General features: G+C 37.8%; 1 protein-coding gene across 6 annotated transcripts in view; it reads right to left on the minus strand.

The window, feature by feature from the left end:
- Positions 1 to 19,811, minus strand: part of LOC124552514 (lysine-specific demethylase 4C-like) — a 362,897-nt gene that overhangs the window by 118,102 nt on the left and 224,984 nt on the right. For all 6 annotated transcript variants that reach the window (XM_047126804.1, XM_047126805.1, XM_047126806.1 and 3 more), the window contains one exon: positions 7,823 to 7,996. In XM_047126804.1, the coding sequence (XP_046982760.1) occupies positions 7,823 to 7,996 (174 nt within the window). The remainder of the gene's footprint in view (positions 1 to 7,822; positions 7,997 to 19,811) is intronic.

Genomic DNA, 19,811 nt, shown 5'->3' on the forward strand with positions numbered 1-19,811 from the left:
AACTTGAAAATAAAATGAGCTGTCCTTCCGCTCTCAATTTTACACAAAATTTCAACACCTTATCTATATTTCATTGACTGAAATGTATGAGCTAAAGTCAACCACATGCAAAGTTTATGCAATATGTTTTTACCTCTGCAAAATTTTTAAATTTTGCACAGTTTTACTAAATTTGATGTAGCATACTAACTGTGGCATATAACGAAACGAAATTTGGTCCTTTAACAAGCAAAGATATCAAACTGCAAAATGTGCACTAGTGAATTTTTTTCACCTAATAGTTTTCATAAGAATGGGCGACCAGTATTTCACAGCAGTCAGCAAGTCCGCACGTCAGTACAGGGTATGTGGCACCCGACCATCCTTCAGATACAAAATGCATTAACTCAAGAAACAAATGAAATACCATTGTAGTCTCAATTTTAAATAAAATTTCAATATCTTATCTACATTTCAGTAACTGCAATGTGCGAGCTAAAATCAACTGTATGCAAAATTTACAGAATGCGTTTCTACCTCTGTGAACTCTCTAAAATTTCACAATGTGTTTAACTTAATTTGATCCAGCACACTAGGTATGACAGATAAAGAAAAGAAATTAAGTTCTTTATAGAGTGAAGATATCACACTGTAAGATGTTCAAACATCAAATTTGTCACCTATTATTTTTCAAAAAATCGACGATAAGTATTTCACATCGGCTGGCAAGCCATCTTTCAGCACACGCACCAGCATTTGCTGAGCAGTACAATCGCGACAAGTGCCACCTCAGCACAGTATGCAAAAGGCACATTCGTAGTGGCAAAAGGGTTAAGTATTATAACCTCACATGTTGCTCTGTGTATATGCTCACAACATTTTATGTTAAGTATTTAATACAATGAAAGGACCAGTTCTTTTCTCTTTCTTCTAATTCATAAGTCATACATGTTCTGCAGTGAGAATATCTAATTGAGAGTGTCAAGTCTGTAGAAATTAAAACAGATATAACTTACAAATTGGGATACTGCTGTACTATATTAAAAAAAAATCTACTAGTAAAAAAGATTGTCTTCCTAATAAGGGGAGGTCAGTATTGAGGAAACATAAAATAAATCTATAAGAAAACAAGAATGATAAAAACAGGCCACTAACTAAACCAAAGAATTACAGAAAGGAATTGGCTATACCCTTTCTGAGAATCCATTATGTCATTTGATTTAAATCATTTTTGGAAATGGTGCATAACATATGTGGCTGGATGGGATTTTCTACCCTACTGCTCCAAAGTACAACCCCATGTCAAGCACTGTACCACCTCACTTGCTGATACATGAAGAAGGAAACACTGAATCTTGAATGAGTACAAACGGACAAAAGTAAGTTACTTTCTTTTTAACTCTGAAAATAAATGTCCTGCTGCATTTCCAACTGATATTTTTAAGTATCACTTCATTATTGTTCTACAAAATTAAAGGAATGTGAGTAGATATGGTTTGACTACTGGGTGTCGCTCACTCTTTACTTGGCTTTTAATGATTATATTTAAATATCGTAAGAGGTAACTGAAATACAGTAGGTGTACATATTTTGCTTATTGTTTGGCAAAAAACAAGCATTTGCTATAACATTATTTAGCGCAATGGACCAAAATAAAAGAAGCTATTAATTAACAGGATGTCATACATGATGAAATTAGCCCCACAAATTGTAATCAGTGACAAAAATACTTTTGCAAATAAAAATCAATGTTCACAACTGAGAGAGAAGCTCCTGTTTCTCACTATCAATGAAATCAAAATGCTCATTAAATCACACAAAAAGGAGAAACTGAAGCCAAGCACACATGCTTCTTTGGTCTACTCTTTAATTTTGGCAATAGCTCTTAGTTGTGTAGCTATTTAAATGTTACTGTCTTGATAAGTTTTTAAGTACAACCTGTTCATCTAGTGATATACAGTTTGCAGTTTCAGCTTTAGTTCCAACTACTTCTTGAGTTGCATATGAATAATATCTACATGTAAAAAAAATTCACAACACTGTATTAACCATTATGTGATACACAGCAGTAACAATATCGTCATTTCAGATTAATATTAACAATTATTCTAAAAGAACATAAAAAAACTACTTACCAGCAACTAAATTAGGATTAATTTGGAGTAATATCAAAAGGCCCATTAATTTGAAAATGTTGAATTTCTACCTTCTATTATTTAAAAAAAAACGCCTACACTAGCAGAAGGAAAAAGTAATAATATAGAGTTCGTATACACATTTCTTTTTCTGATTCTTATATGTCCCTTTATCCTACTAAAGTCTGACATTTGTTTTTAAATTTATGTTATTTCAGCCCTGCTCAAAACAAATTTGTTTTCACAGCTACAGAGTAGAAATTGAAAATCATTAAAATTGAGGCTGGCATAGTAGCAGACAAAGCAAAGAAATTCTCCAATTTAGGAAGCAAGATTAAACAAGGGCCAAAAAGAAAATCATCTACAACTTGTACACAAAACAGACTGCTGTTACAAGAGATGAAGGACATAAAAGGGAGTGAAACAGAGGTGTAACCTGCCCATGACATCATTCAAACAGTCCATTCAGCAAGCTTACAGGAAACCGAGAAGAAACTTGCAGAGGGAATTTAAGTTCATGGAGAAAAATAAACACTTTTGAGATTTGCCAAAGTTCTGTCAGAAATAGCAAAGAACTTGTAAGCACAGTTGAATAGTGTGGACAGTGTCTAGAAAAGAGGTTATAATGTAAATGAGGATAATGGAATGTAGTCGAGTTAAATCAGGTCATGGTGAGAATATGAGACATTAAAAGTGGTAGACGAGTTTTATTATTTTGGCAGCAAAATAACTGACAACGACTGAAGTAGAGACGATATAAAATTTAGATTAACAACACCAAGAAACCATTCCTGAAAAAGAGAAATTTATTTAATCTGAATATAAATTTAAGTGTTATGTATGCTTTTCTCACAGTATTTATCTGGAGGAACTGAAATGTGGACTGCAAACATTTCAGGCAGGAAGAAAATAGACTCTTTTGAAACGTGGTGCTACGAAGAATGCTGAAAATTAGAGGCATCAAGGAATTGATAATTTAGTGATGGAGGGAAGTGTTAAGGGAGAGCAGTTCTTGATGGCAGCGAGCAGATTCAAATAGATGTACATTTCAGTGGTTATTCAGACAGTCTCATATGGAGAGTTGCAGCACTTCAGTCTTTGGCTTCTCCTCTCACACTTCCATTTCTTCCAGTAACTTCTGCTAATGAGAAACTTTGTTCTCAGCCCACAAATGCACAGCCACTGTCCCAGTCTCTAGTCAGACACATACTATGAAATCGATTTCTGTGAACTCAACACTGTACTCCATTCGTGCACGCACCACCCACACTGATCACTCGTGCATAGCAGAGGAATATTCGTGTTTATTACAGTACTGTTATTTCATAAAGGCCAGTGGGTGGGAGCAAAATCAGATATATTGTTTGCCTGAAAATTTTAACTTATAACATTTTGATGAGGAACTCCATTGTTGGGGGAAGCGTACAGAATAGCTGGGAGGAATATCTATGTCACTTGCTCTTCTGGCCACTTCTTTCGCATTTTGTAAGTATTTCTAGATGTATCTGGCACACAACCTTAAGCTACTGCACTTTGAGAGTTGACATCACAGTGAGGATAAAAATTCACTATTACCAATATTCGTTGCAACAGATTGTACTACTGTGTTGATATTTAAAATTTATCATTTATTTTGTCATATCAACTGCACATTTATTTACATGGTATAAGTAGTTTCAATCAACTTCAATCATCTTCAGGTCTACGTAGTTGCATGAGCAATTCGTCATGTATATATGGGACTATACATCACAATACTGCGGTCTGAAGCTGTAATCCACAGTATTTTAATATGTAATTTCATACAGGTATGACAAGTTGTTTATGCAGCTATGCAGATCAGAAGATGATCAATTTCGGTCAAAACTAGTCAACAATAAAAATAAATATGAAACTGAGATGGCAAAACAAATGAAAAAACTTTATAAGACAGAAATGTCACAAAGTGAAATGTCACAAAGCAAAAATAAACTTACAGAAACCGAGAGAGTACTTTACAAAGTATCATCACGCACAGCATCATTTAATAATTACAAGTTCCTGGTGTGCTTGCAATTGTAATAACAGACTAATATTTGCAAATAAATGTCAAATAAAATATAATGCAAACAAAAACATGGTATACAACTGGAGAAAAAGAGCAACCAGTCGGTTGTTGTATTTTTTTCAATTGATTTAATCTACCACCACACGTCACAATTGACATCATTGTGGCTAAAATAATGATAAAGTTATCACATTCTCACTCATTTTTTCACAGCTGGAATATTTAATTTATGAACATGTCTCATCCCTTACAAATATAATCTATTCTGAGATAGTCAATCACTACATATTATATACAATACAAAATATTGACTTTATTTTGTTCTCTTTAATTAGCTCTACTTTTAATGGCCATTCCGCTAGGTAAGAATCACAACTACTCAGTTACACCAGACATCATCCCCTGTTACAAACACACTAAATTACCTGAACCAAGAACTTTCAAATATAACACAAACTCTCCAACAATTATTCTGCAAAATATAAAGACTTTCTCTGAGATCAATATCCACATAGGTTTTTGCATATTTCTAAGTTTGGTATTTATTAAAATAGTATCTAATATTAAAAGAATCAGTATATTCTAAGTGCAATGATATGGAGGAAGACATAAATGAAAATGAAATAGCACATTACTTAAAAATGCAGCACAGAATCCTTCTGTCACTGATTATAATGGACATGAAGTTAACAAATTTACAAATAACTCTAAAAAATGGACATGGGATAGAAAAGAAAGAAAACGTTCATTTCAAGTACTGAATCTTAATACAAATTACTTAAATGTGTATTGTATTTGTACAATAAGATACTACATTTATGGCCAAGATGTCAGGCAGTGACTTGTTATGAATCCGCTTATTTACATGTATTATCAAGTGATATTTCTTATTCTGATAAAAACTCTTTATATGTATCACACAAATCTTGAAAATTACACTAATAAATTATGTATGGTTCCTGTGTTTTCTAGCATGGACTTATTCTTCATACTGATTAACGATAAACAGCTCTGAAATGTACATCTATGAAAATGGAGAAAATTATTACTAGAATTCCACTCATATACGCAACTCTCATTTCATCACTGTCAACTTTTGGTAACAACCCAATTTCTCATTGCCATGCTGAACAGGGATACCAACTGTATACCACAAATAAGACAGTAAGTTCAAAGACCCCCCCCCCCCCCAACTGAAAAACACTACCATTTATGACCATCCAAACATGCATGCATGTATGAATATACTAACACACACAATACATTATAAGAGACAGTGTGTTAACATGAATATCAGTGTGTACTGTTTCAAATGATGGATCTAAAGAAATGCTGCACTTTGGTTACTGGCACCAATTGAATGCTTTACATAAATCTTAAGATCTGTCCTTGAAAGTATTGTACCATATCCAAAATATCAGCTTTCTACTTCTTAAAAATTGGTAGCATATGGACTAACTAAATGTAGTACTGGGTAGCACCACTCTACATGTACCACCCTCTCTGTGAGTTTCAGTTTCACTTTCACACAGAAACATTTAATTTCTGTCAATTTTAGGCACTAACACAATATAAAAATACACCTCTTATGTAATATCACCTGATAAGAGAAAAAGAATGATGTGTCTTCACAGAAATAATAACTTCCGATGAAATTTTTAGTAATGCCTCACTAGAATGCAGCTGTTCAGTGTCAAATCTACACAAAACCTGGACACAGTAGGTCAAGTAATGCTCAAAAGAAAATGAACAATCCAAAAAATACACATTCTGTTAAAAAACTGACCATCACTTATGAGCTACTTGTAGGGGCTACTGTACAAGTGAGGTGACAGAACAGAAAAAAACAAAATATAGTACCTGTAATGGAATGTAGTGTGGGGCTCCAACAAGAAAAGCAACTGGTAAACCTCAAAACCAAAAAAAGACATAGAATACAGAGTACTACATGATACAGCCAGTATCTAGAGTGTCATGCTCATACTCGCAGCCACATCTCAGCCACTACCAAGCCCATAGCACTACTGTTTCACATAACACTCTGCAAATTGTGCCCGTCGCTCTCAAAGCACGGTTTCAGATAGAGTTAACACACACTGCACTGACGCCTCGAGGCTGTGAAGGGTAGGGCGGTCGCTGTACGTGATCTTGAGTGCAAACGTAATAAAAAACACTGACTGTCACTTCATATTACAAGGTCTCCCTTATTGTTAATAATATGGGTATCTTCAAGCAGTGAGCTGCATCCACAAATTCACTACATTATACAAAATGTGGGTCGTTTGCTAACTTGTCAGGGACTAACTTATACTGGGGTATGTATTAGCTTCATATGTCTAGAAAGTCTTTGGTATTGATGCAACATTGTAACATTACCAACCGAGGAAAATATACCACTTCATATTTTCTCCTCTTCCAGATGCCAAACATAAAAGCATAAAAATTCCCTCGAATGTATGACAAATGCACAAGCCATGGTTTCTTTTTTTTGAGTAAGTACCATTCTTAAATACTGCTATTGCAGTGACACAGTCCGTGATCGGCAGAAGGGTGGCTACACACAGACGCTGTAATAGAATCTATCTTCTCTGTTTGTGTAAGTTTGTGCTTAATTAAAATGATTCAATTAATTAAACACCCTAATGATAGTGAAATAAGTGAAGTGATGTGCTTCCTGTGTACAAAAAATGTGAAAGTAGAAATTTTTCAACAAATTACGGAAGTTTCTGGAGAAATAGATAAAAGGGTAAGAAAATGGTTTACAGTGACACAGCATACTAATGTTCACAGTGCACAGTGAAATGGGCAAAAGGCAGCTGCCATATCTGATTCAACACAGAAAGTTAACACAAAAATTCAAGAAAATGGCTACCTGATGATTTTGTCCTTATCTAGTGTTTTTCATGCAGTTTAGAGATGAGTTATTTGTGAAATTTCACGAAACAGTGGAAAATAAAGACTCTAGGAACATACTGCCACCTCCACATCCTGTAGGATGACAGGATTACACTAATTATACAGTTTGCAAAGGCATTTAAGCAATCATTTTTCCCGCATTCAATAAGTGAAATGGAGGGAAAGAAACATTAATAAATGATACAATGTGGAGTACTCTCAGTAGTTTGCACTGTCTATGCGTACAACAGATTTAGAAACTTTAACAGAATGCCTAGTGATGACAATAATGTCATAATTGCCATTCGACAGTGATTGGCAAACTGATTGGGCGATTTTTTATCGAAATGGAATTGGGAAATGAACTGTTCGTTACAAAAAGTGCCTTAATATTGGTGAAAATTATGCAGGAAAGTAGATTAAGGTACAGAATATTGTGTGATAATATCATAGCTTTTGATATGCTTTTGTTCACTTAATATAAAAACAGTACTTACTCAAAAAAAAATTATCTCATAAAACTGGTAGTAGAGCAGTCAGTGCGCAATTAGTTTCTACATAATGGACTCCGTGAAAGCTACAACATAATGGGAGAAAAAAGTCTCGCACGACGCCAGTCGGCGAGTGCGCAAATTGTAAAGGAGCGTCAGAGTATCGGACAGGCACCACCGCCCGGACGCGGTCGCATTCCCGGGGAGCGGGTCCGCGGCGGCCGGGCTCAGGAGGAGCCCTCGCGGGAGGCGCGCCTGTGCGGCAGCTCGAGTACCTTGCGGGCGTGCCTCCGGCAGCGCGCCTCCAGCACGCTGCGGCAGTCTGGCGGCACGCGCAGCCCGAAGCGGGCGCCCGCCAGCAGGCCGCAGGTGGCGTGGAACGCGGCGCTGCAGCCCTCGTGGCAGCAGCGCACGCACGCCCCCGCACGTACTCCGCAGTACTTGCAGTCCTGTGGACAGTCGGAGGCCAGGTCACGGAGGCTGTAACGAGGTAGTTTATGTTTCTTTACCCCCGGCCCTAGTTTTTTTTTTTTTGCAAATGTCTTCAATTTTACCACATTATCACTTACCATATTTACTTGAATCTAAGCCGCACTCGAATCTAAGCCGCACCTGAAAAATGAGACTCGAAATCGAGGAAAAACAATTTACCGAATCTAAGCCGCACCTGAAATTTGAGACTCGAAATTCAAGGGGAGAGAAAAGTCTTAGACCGCACCTCCAAATCGAAACAAAGTTGGTCCATTGTAACATGAGACACAATTTAGGTCGAATGGGTGAAGGGACTCACACCTAGTGAGTACGTGGCTGGCGACCACGGGGTCCTGAGCTGAGTACTGGCATTGCTTCCACTTACTTATGCCAGGCTCCTCACTTTTATCTATCCTATTTGGCCACCCTCGGCCAACTCTTGTTCTTTTCCGACCCTGACGCTATTAGGTTTTGAGGGCTAGGGGTCTTCCATTTCCAACCTATACTTCTACTGAGCCGAATATCTCCCGGGATAAGGAGACTACCTTCTATCAAGTGCCAACGGCCTTGTAGGAGGGCGGATGAGTGGCTAGAAGGAAGGGCACTCTCTTGCCCTTGGGGTGGGAAACTGCTCCTAAAGGCGGAGGAGCCATAAGGTGGCCAACGGCACAGAATGGAGAAGGCAACGGGAAACCACTCCATTAAAGACCCGGGCGGGTATCCCAAGTAATGACAGCTTATGATGGAAAGCTCTTTGGTTAAATTCTCCGGAGGTAAAATAGTCCCCCATTTGGATCTCCGGGCGGGCACAACTAAAGAGATACCAAAATCCAAAAGCATTAATGTAAGAAGGATAGCAACATGGAACGCCAACTCACATCTTAAATGTGGTAAACTGGAAAACTTGAAAATGGAAATGAAACGAATGGATATTGATGTACTGGGAGTCTCAGAAATGAGATGGCCAAACGCTGGTGACTTTTGGTCAGGGGATTACAGAATCATACACACTGGAACAGCACAAGACAGTCCCGGGATTGCAAGAGTGGGAATTATCCTCAATAAAGAGATGGGGTTAAGAGAAAAAGGATTTGTTCAACATAGTGAGAGGATAATTTATGTCCGATTGGAAACTAAACCAAGAGACACAATCATAATCCAAGTATACATGCCAACTACGAGGCACGAGGATGATGAAATCGACATGATGTATGACCACCTTAAAGAAGTAATTGGCAGAATTAAAGGAGCTGAAAACCTTGTCATCATGGGAGATATGAATGCCATTGTTGGGGAAGGTAAAGAAGAGGATGTGGCAGGGAATTTTGGATTAGGATTAAGAAATGAAAGGGGGGATAAACTTGTAGAATTCTGCCAAAGAAATAAACTTTGCATTACAAATACCTTCTTTAATCATCATCCAAGAAGAAGATATACTTGGAAAATGCCTGGTGACATTAACAGATACCAAATTGACTTCATATTAGTGAAGCAAAGATTTAAAAACCAAGTTAAGGACAGCAGATCATATCCAGGCTGTGATGTGGAAAGTGACCACATACTTGTTATGATGACGACTGAACTAAAATTCAAGAACATTAAAAGAAGAAGTACATGTAAATGGGATTTGACAAACCTGAAAAACGAAAATACACTGAAGCACTATCAACTAGAAACAGACAAGAAAACAAATACACAGGGCTGCAATGACATCCAAAGCAGCTGGGAAAAAATAAAAACTGGTATTTTAGAAGCAGCAGAAGAAGTAATAGGAAAAGAAAGGACAGAGAAAAGGAAGGAATGGATCACTAATGACCTACTAAATATGATGGAAGAAAGAAGGAAATTAAAAAATTCTGTGAAGAAGGAAGACCAAGAGAAATACAAGAGTCTGAAAAACAGAATCAACAGAGAGGCAAAACAAGCAAGAGAAAAATACCTTGATGATCTCTGTATTTCAGTTGAGGACAACATGAGCAAGGGAAATATCGATAAGGCCTATAAATGTGCGAGACATTGCTTTGGAGACAGAAGAAACAAATGTAGGGCTGTGATGGATGAAAATGGCAATATGTTGGATGATGATGATGATGAAGTTGCAAGAAGATGGAAACAATATATAAGAAAACTGTACAGCGGACCAGACCTGTCTGAAAACATCATGGAAGAAGAAACAGAAGTAGATGCACACAACATAAGTGAACCTATATTAAAGGTAGAGTTTGAACTAGCTCTGAAAAAATTGAAAAACAACAAATGCCTGGTATAGACAACATCCAGCCGAACTTCTGAAATCTGGAGGAGCAAAACTGAATCAGGAGTTGTATAATCTTGTTTTCAACATGTACGAGCAGGGTAAAATTCCTACAGACTTTGAGAAAAACATTATGGTCCCCATTCCAAAGAAGGCAAATGCTACAAGATGTGAAAATTATAGGACACTCAGCCTAGTTACTCACGCCTCTAAAATATTAACCTCAATTATCCTAAAACGCATAGAACAAAAAGTCGAAGCTACACACTCCGAAGACCAGTTTGGATTCCGGAAAGATAGAGGAACCAGAGAAGCAATATTTGCTCTAAAACTAATAATAGAGAAACGACTAGATAAGAACCTGAAAACATACATAGCTTTCGTAGATGTAGAGAAAGCCTTTGATAATGTTAAATGGGATAAGATGTTTGAGGTACTCAAAAAAGTAGGAATAGACCGTAAAGATAGAAAAATGATATGGAACCTGTACAAAAACGAGACAGCAGTTATCCGTGGACGGACAAAACAAGAAGAGGTGCAGATACGGAAAGGTGTCCGGCAAGGTTGCGCACTAGCCCCTGTTATCTTTAATGTATACATTGAAGAGGCGCTGAAAAAAGTAAGGGAAAATTCAGAGACAGGTGTAGTAATTCATGGCCAACGAATAGATATGATAAGATATGCCGATGATATAGCTGTCCTGGCTGAAAGTGAAGAAGGTCTTGTAGTCCTACTGAATAGAATGGATAAAGTTATGGGTGAAGAATATAATATGAGAATTAATAAAGCAAAAACAAAAGCAATGGCATGCGACAAAGAAGATCAAGTGAAAGTCCAAGTTCATGTAGGCAATGAACTGCTTGAACAAGTTGATAAATTTACTTATCTGGGCAGTAATATTACCAGGGATGGAAGGAGCAAGGCAGAAGTGAGAAGTAGAATAGCTCAAGCAAAGGCTGCTTTTAACAAGAAGAAAAACATATTAACATCTAAGAGCATCAGCCTTAAAACCAGGAAAAGATTTTTGAAATCATATGTGTGGAGTGTGGCATGCTATGGGTGTGAAACATGGACTCTCGGGACAGAGGAACAGCACAAGCTAAATTCTTTTGAAATGTGGTGCTATAGACGCATGCTCAAAATAAAATGGATCGACAAGGTCACAAACGAAGTGGTTCTGGAAAGAGCAGGTGAGAAGAGAAGCTTCTGGAGTTTCATTGTTAAAAGAAGAGTGCAATTTACAGGCCATCTATTAAGACATAAAGGACTCCTGAACACAATCATAGAGGGATATGTCGAGGGAAACAGACGAAGAGGAAGACCACAACTGAGGTACATGGATCAAATCGTGAAAGATGTGGGATGTAACACCTATAAAGAAATGAAGAGAAAAGCTGAAAGACGCACAGAATGGAGACAAGCTGCCATTGTAGCTGTTGCAAACCAATCCTTGGATTGACCACTACAGAAGAAGAAGAAGGGTGAAGGTATAGTACAGTAGTTTGGTTCAAGTCGTAAGCTTAGCCGTTAAGCTTTACCAGGTAGCCATTGCTATGTATCAGGCACTCCATCCATGTTTATACTGGTACCCTTCCTTTTTCATGTGCTTCGTCTGGTTTGAATCAATTGTTTATTTTGCTTTGATCTGATAAGTGCCATTCTCTTTGTTATAGGTGTTTACGTCACTCTAAGCTGAAAATGCATTATTTTACTGTGTCATGCATTGTTTGTCACATTCTGATAATGAGTGTTTACGACCTGTCGCCGCTCGCGGCATGGCTTGCTTTTGTGGGCGCTACCGCAGCTTACAATAAAAAAAAAGAGAGGAATTGCCTCATAAGCAAAACAATGGCAAGAGACTGCTTTTTGTTGTTACTTACACTGCTGCTTTTTTCAATAATGATCAACAAGAACCAAATAATAGACTGCGTATGATAGATGTTCTGAACGAGAGCTTAGCAAAAATTTTTCTCCGTTTGAAAATCTTTGCAGACACTTCTTTAGTACATTACATTCTGCACAGAAATTAGAGTCATCTTAGATTTAAAAACCTAGTCAGTTGCCGTGCTTCATTTCTATTCAGCATAAGAATAATACGAATATAAACATGATATGATATGTATATTCTAGCGTATTTGCTGTTGTCTCACTCTAGTTTTGCAGTTTATGAGGCATACAGGATTTAAACGAGATAGCAGCCAACACAAAAGAATACATGGCATAATGTTTACATTCTTCTACCTTTTCTTTTAATTTATTTACTGACGCAGAGGTCTTGCTGCCAGTATTTATCTTTGTCCCTGCAAAGCATGACTGTGTAGTGCTACATATATTCGACGGCAGAACTTAGTTGTGGTGACACCTACCAACATTTTTTAGAACTTCCCCTTACTTTGGACTATTCTAAGCTGCAGGTGGTTTTTTGGATTACAAAAACCGGAAAAAAAGTGCAGCTTGGATTCGAGTAAATACGGTATATGTCGTGTAGTCAAATGCCATTTTACAAAACCCGAGGAAATTAGCAATGGAAAAGTAAAATGCTTAACTCAGTTTTCAAATGTTCCTTTTACAAAGGGAAATCCATGAAAATCATCCCAATTTAATCATCATACCAATGAAAAGATGAGCGAAATAAGTAACAGTGCTGTTTCTCAAAACAGCTGAAATTGTTAAAATTGAACAAAGCTCCGGGGCCAGGTGGAATCCCTATCACTTTCTGTATTGAATTTGCAACTGAATTAGCCCCTCTTTTAACTTAGAACATATTAACTTAGAACATATTCTGACCTCAAACATAATAACGTATCTCGAACAGAATGCCAGCCAGCTTGGATTCCGAAAACATCAATCATGTGAAACCCAACTCACGCTTTTCTATTACGACACAGTGAAAGTTTTGGATCAATGCAGGCAGGTAGATGCAGTATTTATTGATTTCTGAAAAGCATTTGACTCAGCATCACACATAGGCTTGTTGTCAAATATGGGGGTATCAATTGAAATTTGTCACTGGATTGAGGACTTTTTGGCACAGATGATGCAGCATGTTATCTCGGATGGAGAATCATCGTTACATGTAGAAGTAACTTCAGGTGTGCCCCAGGAAAGTGTGTTGGAACTCTCGCTGTTCATGACCTTCCAGACAATATTAATAGTAAACTCAGACTTTTTGCAGATGGTGCAGTGATCTAAAACGAAGTACTTTCTGAAAAAAGCTGCATAATTATTCAGTCAGATCTGGATAAGATTTCTAAGTGGTGCAAAGGATGGCAACTTGCTTTAAATGTTCGGAAATGTAAAATTGTGCACTTCACAAAATGAAAAAACGTTGTACCCTATGACTACAATATCAATGAGTCACTGTTGGAACTGGTCAGCTCATATAAACACCTCAGTGTAACACTTCATAGGGATATGAAATGGAATGGCGGGTGGAGATGCCTGAAAGAACAGCCACCATTCGTGGTCCCAAGCCATACATACACACTATTTAATTGATACTCTGACCACAGCCACAATTAAGCATTGAAATAATTCAATGGCAATAAGTGAAAATTTGTCGGACCGGGAGTCGATCCCAAACTTCTTGTTTTATGCAAGTGGTTGCCATAACAACTTCGGCTACCTGAGTACACTTCACACTGACACAAATTCCAAACTTGTTGCACATTATGTATGTAGCAACCCCTGTCCATTACCCTCATTGCTCACAGCCACACACCGATTCCCGCAAGAGGTCAGACAGATGGCACATCTGTACTGAATGAGCAATAATTGCCTTTGAGGTGCATATATTTACATGTGTGGTGTCTGTTTTTGCGGATATGACTGAAAGAACAGACACCATTTGTTTTTGATCCTGCAGCCATTTACACTGATGGAAAAAAAATTGCAACACCCAAAAATATTTAATGTAGAGTAATGAAATTTTGGGAGCACATAACCATGTGGCCATCCGGAGCGTGTTCTTCTTGCAACCATACATTCTTGTGATCCTGCTGCCAGCAGTCATGTACAGTGACTTCATTCCTGCCAAGTCTTTCTGCAATATTGGAGAAGGGACATCAAGCTTCTTGTAGCCCAATCACACGACCTCAGTGAGGTGTTGTTAATGGCGTCTGTATCACCTTAAAGCCATTCTTGTCTAACTTCAGGTCACAACATCCAATTTCAAATGTAACTAAGACTCACGGTTGTTACATAGTGTATTTAAAGCAAACCTGATTTGCATTCTCATAGTGGCACTTTAGCGCCAGTGGCATGAAATTTGAAAAGACATCATCTTTCAGATGTAGAAACATGTCTATCCAATTTTTGTTTATGTCACTCAACTCCTTCTTGATGCTGTGATTTTTTTTCCCCATCAGTGTATACATATGACAAAAACAGAAATTCCGACATTAGCCACAATAAGGTAAAGAAATAAATTCAATGGTGACAAGTGAAAATTTGTGCTGGAGTGTGATGCATGTGGCCCGCTATAATATTCACATAGTTCACAGCCCTCACGGTTCCTTCAATTACTGCCACAGGTCCCTGGAAGCCACGAATTTTTCCCATACCCTAAAACTGTCCCCACTGCCTTGTGTCCATGGCATGGTGCACATTTTGGGCATGCATTTGGCGGGATTCGAGCTCTTCTGGACATGACTGTCACCCCGGTGTGTTCACTGCAGTTGTAATTTATGATGTCATCAGGTCACTATGGGAACACTTAACCCTACATTCGGCAGTGTGGGCAAGCCTCTGACCTCTCCATTCGCTGACAGTGCATGGACATCCAACAGCATTTCACTTGTGGTTCAACTGTTCTTTAGGCACTTTCTATCGATGCTCATGACAGTAGCATGCAAACAGCTGACTACCTTCACTATTTTTGAGATGAACATTCCCAGACACCAGACCAAAGGGACCTGGTCTTTCTCAAAGTCACCTGTACCAGTGAATTTTCCCACTTGCAGTCTATATCATGATTAGAATGAGCCTCTGTATGTCTCTGCTCCACTTAAATACTTCAATGACACCAGTTGGGATTCTATCTTGTAGTGGGTGATGGACATAACGTTTCGGCTCATCAATGTAGGTTTATTACAAACCAGATTTTGGTTTATTAGATCATCATCATGTAACATGACTAGCCTTCACAATGCAAAATAGTATGTGATAAACCAAAGCCTTGAAAAATTAAAGATATTACCTACAAAGAAAACCTCTAGTTAGAAAGGAACAGCCTCACCAAATGCTCGTCACTTGTGTAATATATCAAATATATTGCAATAATTAATAGCCTTTAAGTACTATAGTGTTTTATACCTGTGTAATGAGAAGAGTTGTGAAAGGAGAAATTACAACGTAATATTTGCCACTGTATGATGAATACAGTTCAATGACAGTCACATGCACTCTAATTGCTAACACAATAAACACATTGAATTATTGTTATTGTTTTCTGTACTTGGAAGACACAGGATAATATAGATTATGCCATCATCCTGCAAAATATGGTGAACCGATAGATAAAATACATTGCACATCTGGTCATATAGAACAACACCACAATCCTCACCAATTCACTTCGAGACATATGCCTTACTGCCAGTTTTGATATGAGGATCCTGACTACTGCTTGATTTATCTTTTGCTCTTTGGTTTATATTTACAGATGTGTCTAGCCTATCTGTTAGCAACATTATTATTATTATTATTATTATTTCTTTCCTTTCTCAGACATTATGTATGGTTAAAAATGGAAAGTGACGCGGACCTTGATCAAGTGTGACTTCCTTTTAGCTGTACGGTATATGTTACATTGCATTTAGGAACTTTCAGGTAATTGAACATGATCAATAATTACAGATTTCTGTAGTTGTATATATACGTTTGGATGTAGCTGTATTGCGTTGATGTACTGGTGGACACTGTGTGGTATGACTCCTGTAGTTGATAGTATGATTGGTATAACGTCAACTTTATCCTGATGCCACATGTCCTTGACTTCCTCAGCCAGTTGAATGTATTTTTCAATTTTTTCTCCTGTTTTCTTCTGTATATTTGTTGTATTGGGTATGGATATTTCGATTAGTTGTGTTAATTTCTTCTTTTTATTGGTGAATATGATGTCAGGTTTGTTATGTGGTGTTGTTTTACCTGTTATATTGGTTCTGTTCCAGTATAGCTTGTAATCATCATTCTCCAGTACATTTTGTGGTGCATACTTGTATGTGGGAACGTGTTGTTTTATTAGTTTATGTTGTATGGCAAGTTGCTGATGTATTATTTTTGCTACATTGTCATGTCTTCTGGGGTATTCTGTATTTGGTAGTATTGTACATCCGCTTGTGATGTGATCTGTTTTTATTTGTTGTTTGCAAAGTCTGCATTTATCTGTTGTGGTATTGGGTTCTTTAATAATATGCTTGCTGTAATACCTGGTGTTTATTATTATTATTATCATTCTTATTATTATTCCTATAACAGTTTTGACAGTTAATAATGCAATTTCCATATCAGTATAATTGTTTTCGTCCCTACATGTTTTATTTGATAGAAAGAAAGAATATTAGTGACTGTCTTTCTTTCCTTGTAAAATTATTTAACCAACAGCTATTTGACATCACTTACACTTTCCACTGCTGTACTGCCTTCTTTTACATGCCAGTTGTTGTCCTAAAGCTAACTACTAACACCATTATAGACTCAGCATATCCAAAAAGTTTTCACTACTATCATCCTAGCTGGCCCATTAATTACACTTCAGCGCATTTAATTCGTTTTGATTTGTCGCTCACGGCAAGGTCCTCCACTAACGCCGTCCCACTCTTCTTGTTTTCTTGTGGTCTTCATGCTAGTCTATCCTGTGCAAGCCTCCTCATTTCTGCACAACTACCACAACCTACACCCATCTGAACCTGCTTAATGTATTTGTCCTTTGGCCTACCACCCCACACTTCCCTCCATGACCAAACTGAAGATTTTTCCATGCCACAGAATGTGTCCTATCAACAGACTCCTCTTAGCGGAGTTGTGCCACCATTTTTCTCCCCAATTCTGTTTAGTACCTCTTCATCAGTTATTCGGTCTACCCATCGAATAATGCAGGAGTAGGTTTAATAATGAATAAAAAAATAGGAGTGCGGGTTAGCTACTACAAACAGCATAGTGGACGCATTATTGTGGCCAAGATAGACACAAAGCCCATGCCTACTACAGTAGTACAAGTTTATATGCCAACTAGCTCTGCAGATGATGAAGAAATAGATGAAATGTATGACGAGATAAAAGAAATTATTCAGGTAGTGAAGGGAGACGAAAATTTAATAGTCATGGGTGACTGGAATTCGTCAGTAGGAAAAAGGAGAGAAGGAAACATAGTAGGTGAATATGGATTGGGGGGAAGGAATGAAAGAGGAAGCCGCCTTGTAGAATTTTGCACAGAGCATAACTTAATCATAGCTAACACTTGGTTCAAGAATCATAAAAGAAGGTTGTATACCTGGAAGAATCCTGGAGATATTAAAAGGTATCAGATAGATTATATAATGGTAAGACAGAGATTTAGGAACCAGGTTTTAAATTGTAAGACATTTCCAGGGGCAGATGTGGACTCTGACCACAATCTATTGGTTATGAACTGCAGATTGAAACTGAAGAAACTGCAAAAAGGTGGGAATTTAAGGAGATGGGACCTGGATAAACTGAAAGAACCAGAGGTTGTAGGGAGTTTCAGGGAGAGCATAAGGGAACAATTGACAGGAATGGGGGAAAGAAATACAGTAGAAGAAGAATGGGTAGCTCTGAGGGATGAAGTAGTGAAGGCAGCAGACAATCAAGTAGGTAAAAAGACGAAGGCTAATAGAAATCCTTGGGTAACAGAAGAAATATTGAATTTAATTGATGAAAGGAGAAAATATAAAAATGCAGTAAATGAAGCAGGCAAAAAGGAATACAAACGTCTCAAAAATGAGATCGACAGGAAGTGTAAAATGGCTAAGCAGGGATGGCTAGAGGACAAGTGTAAGGATGTAGAGGCTTGTCTCACTAGGGGTAGGATAGATACTGCCTACAGGAAAATTAAAGAGACCTTTGGAGAGAAGAGAACCACTTGTATGAATATCAAGAGCTCAGATGGCAACCCAGTTCTAAGCAAAGAAGAGAAGGCAGAAAGGTGGAAGGAGTATATAGAGGGTTTATACAAGGGCGATGTACTTGAGGACAATATTATGAAAATGGAAGAGAATGTAGATGAAGACGAAATGGGAGATAAGATACTGCGTGACGAGTTTGACAGAGCACTGAAAGACCTGAGTCGAAACAAGGCCCCGGGAGTAGACAACATTCCATTAGAACTACTGATGGCCTTGGGAGAGCCAGTCATGACAAAACTCTACCATCTGGTGAGCAAGATGTATGAAACAGGCGAAATACCCTCAGACTTCAAGAAGAATATAATAATTCCAATCCCAAAGAAAGCAGGTGTTGACAGATGTGAAAATCACCGAACTATCAGTTTAATAAGTCACAGCTGCAAAATACTAACGCGAATTCTTTACAGATGAATGGAATAACTGGTAGAAACGGACCTCGGGGAAGATCAGTTTGGATTCCGTAGAAATGTTGGAACACGTGAGGCAATACTAACCTTACGACTTATCTTAGAAGCTAGATTAAGAAAAGGCAAACCTACGTTTCTAGCATTTGTAGACTTAGAGAAAGCTTTTGACAATGTTAACTGGAATACTCTCTTTCAAATTCTTAAAGTGGCAGGGGTAAAATACAGGGAGCGAAAGGCTATTTACAATTTGTACAGAAACCAGATGGCAGTTATAAGAGTAGAGGGGCATGAAAGGGAAGCAGTGGTTGGGAAAGGAGTGAGACAGGGTTGTAGCCTCTCCCCGATGTTATTCAATCTGTATATTGAGCGAGCAGTGAAGGAAACAAAAGAAAAATTTGGTGTAGGTATTAAAATTCATGGAAAAGAAGTAAAAACTTGGAGGTTCGCCGATGACATTGTAATTCTGTCAGAGACAGCAAAGGACTTGGAAGAGCAGTTGAACGGAATGGACAGTGTCTTGAAAGGAGCATATAAGATGAACATCAACAAAAGCAAAACCAGGATAATGGAATGTAGTTAAATTAAATTGGGTGATGCTGAGGGAATTAGATTAGGAAATGAGACACTTAAAGTAGTAAACGAGTTTTGCTATTTAGGGAGTAAAATAACTGATGATGGTCGAAGTAGAGAGGATACAAAATGTAGACTGGCAATGGCAAGGAAATCGTTTCTGAAGAAGAGAAATTTGTTAACATCGAGTATAGATTTAAGCATAAGGAAGTCGTTTCTGAAAGTATTTGTATGGAGTGTAGCCATGTATGGAAGTGAAACATGGACGATAACTAGTTTGGACAAGAAGAGAATAGAAGCTTTCGAAATATGGTGCTACAGAAGAATGCTGAAGATAAGGTGGGTAGATCACGTAACTAATGAGGAGGTATTGAATAGGATTGGGGAGAAGAGAAGTTTGTGGCACAACTTGACTAGA

Source organism: Schistocerca americana, chromosome 10, assembly GCF_021461395.2.
Source record: "Schistocerca americana isolate TAMUIC-IGC-003095 chromosome 10, iqSchAmer2.1, whole genome shotgun sequence".
Taxonomy (NCBI): domain Eukaryota; kingdom Metazoa; phylum Arthropoda; class Insecta; order Orthoptera; family Acrididae; genus Schistocerca; species Schistocerca americana.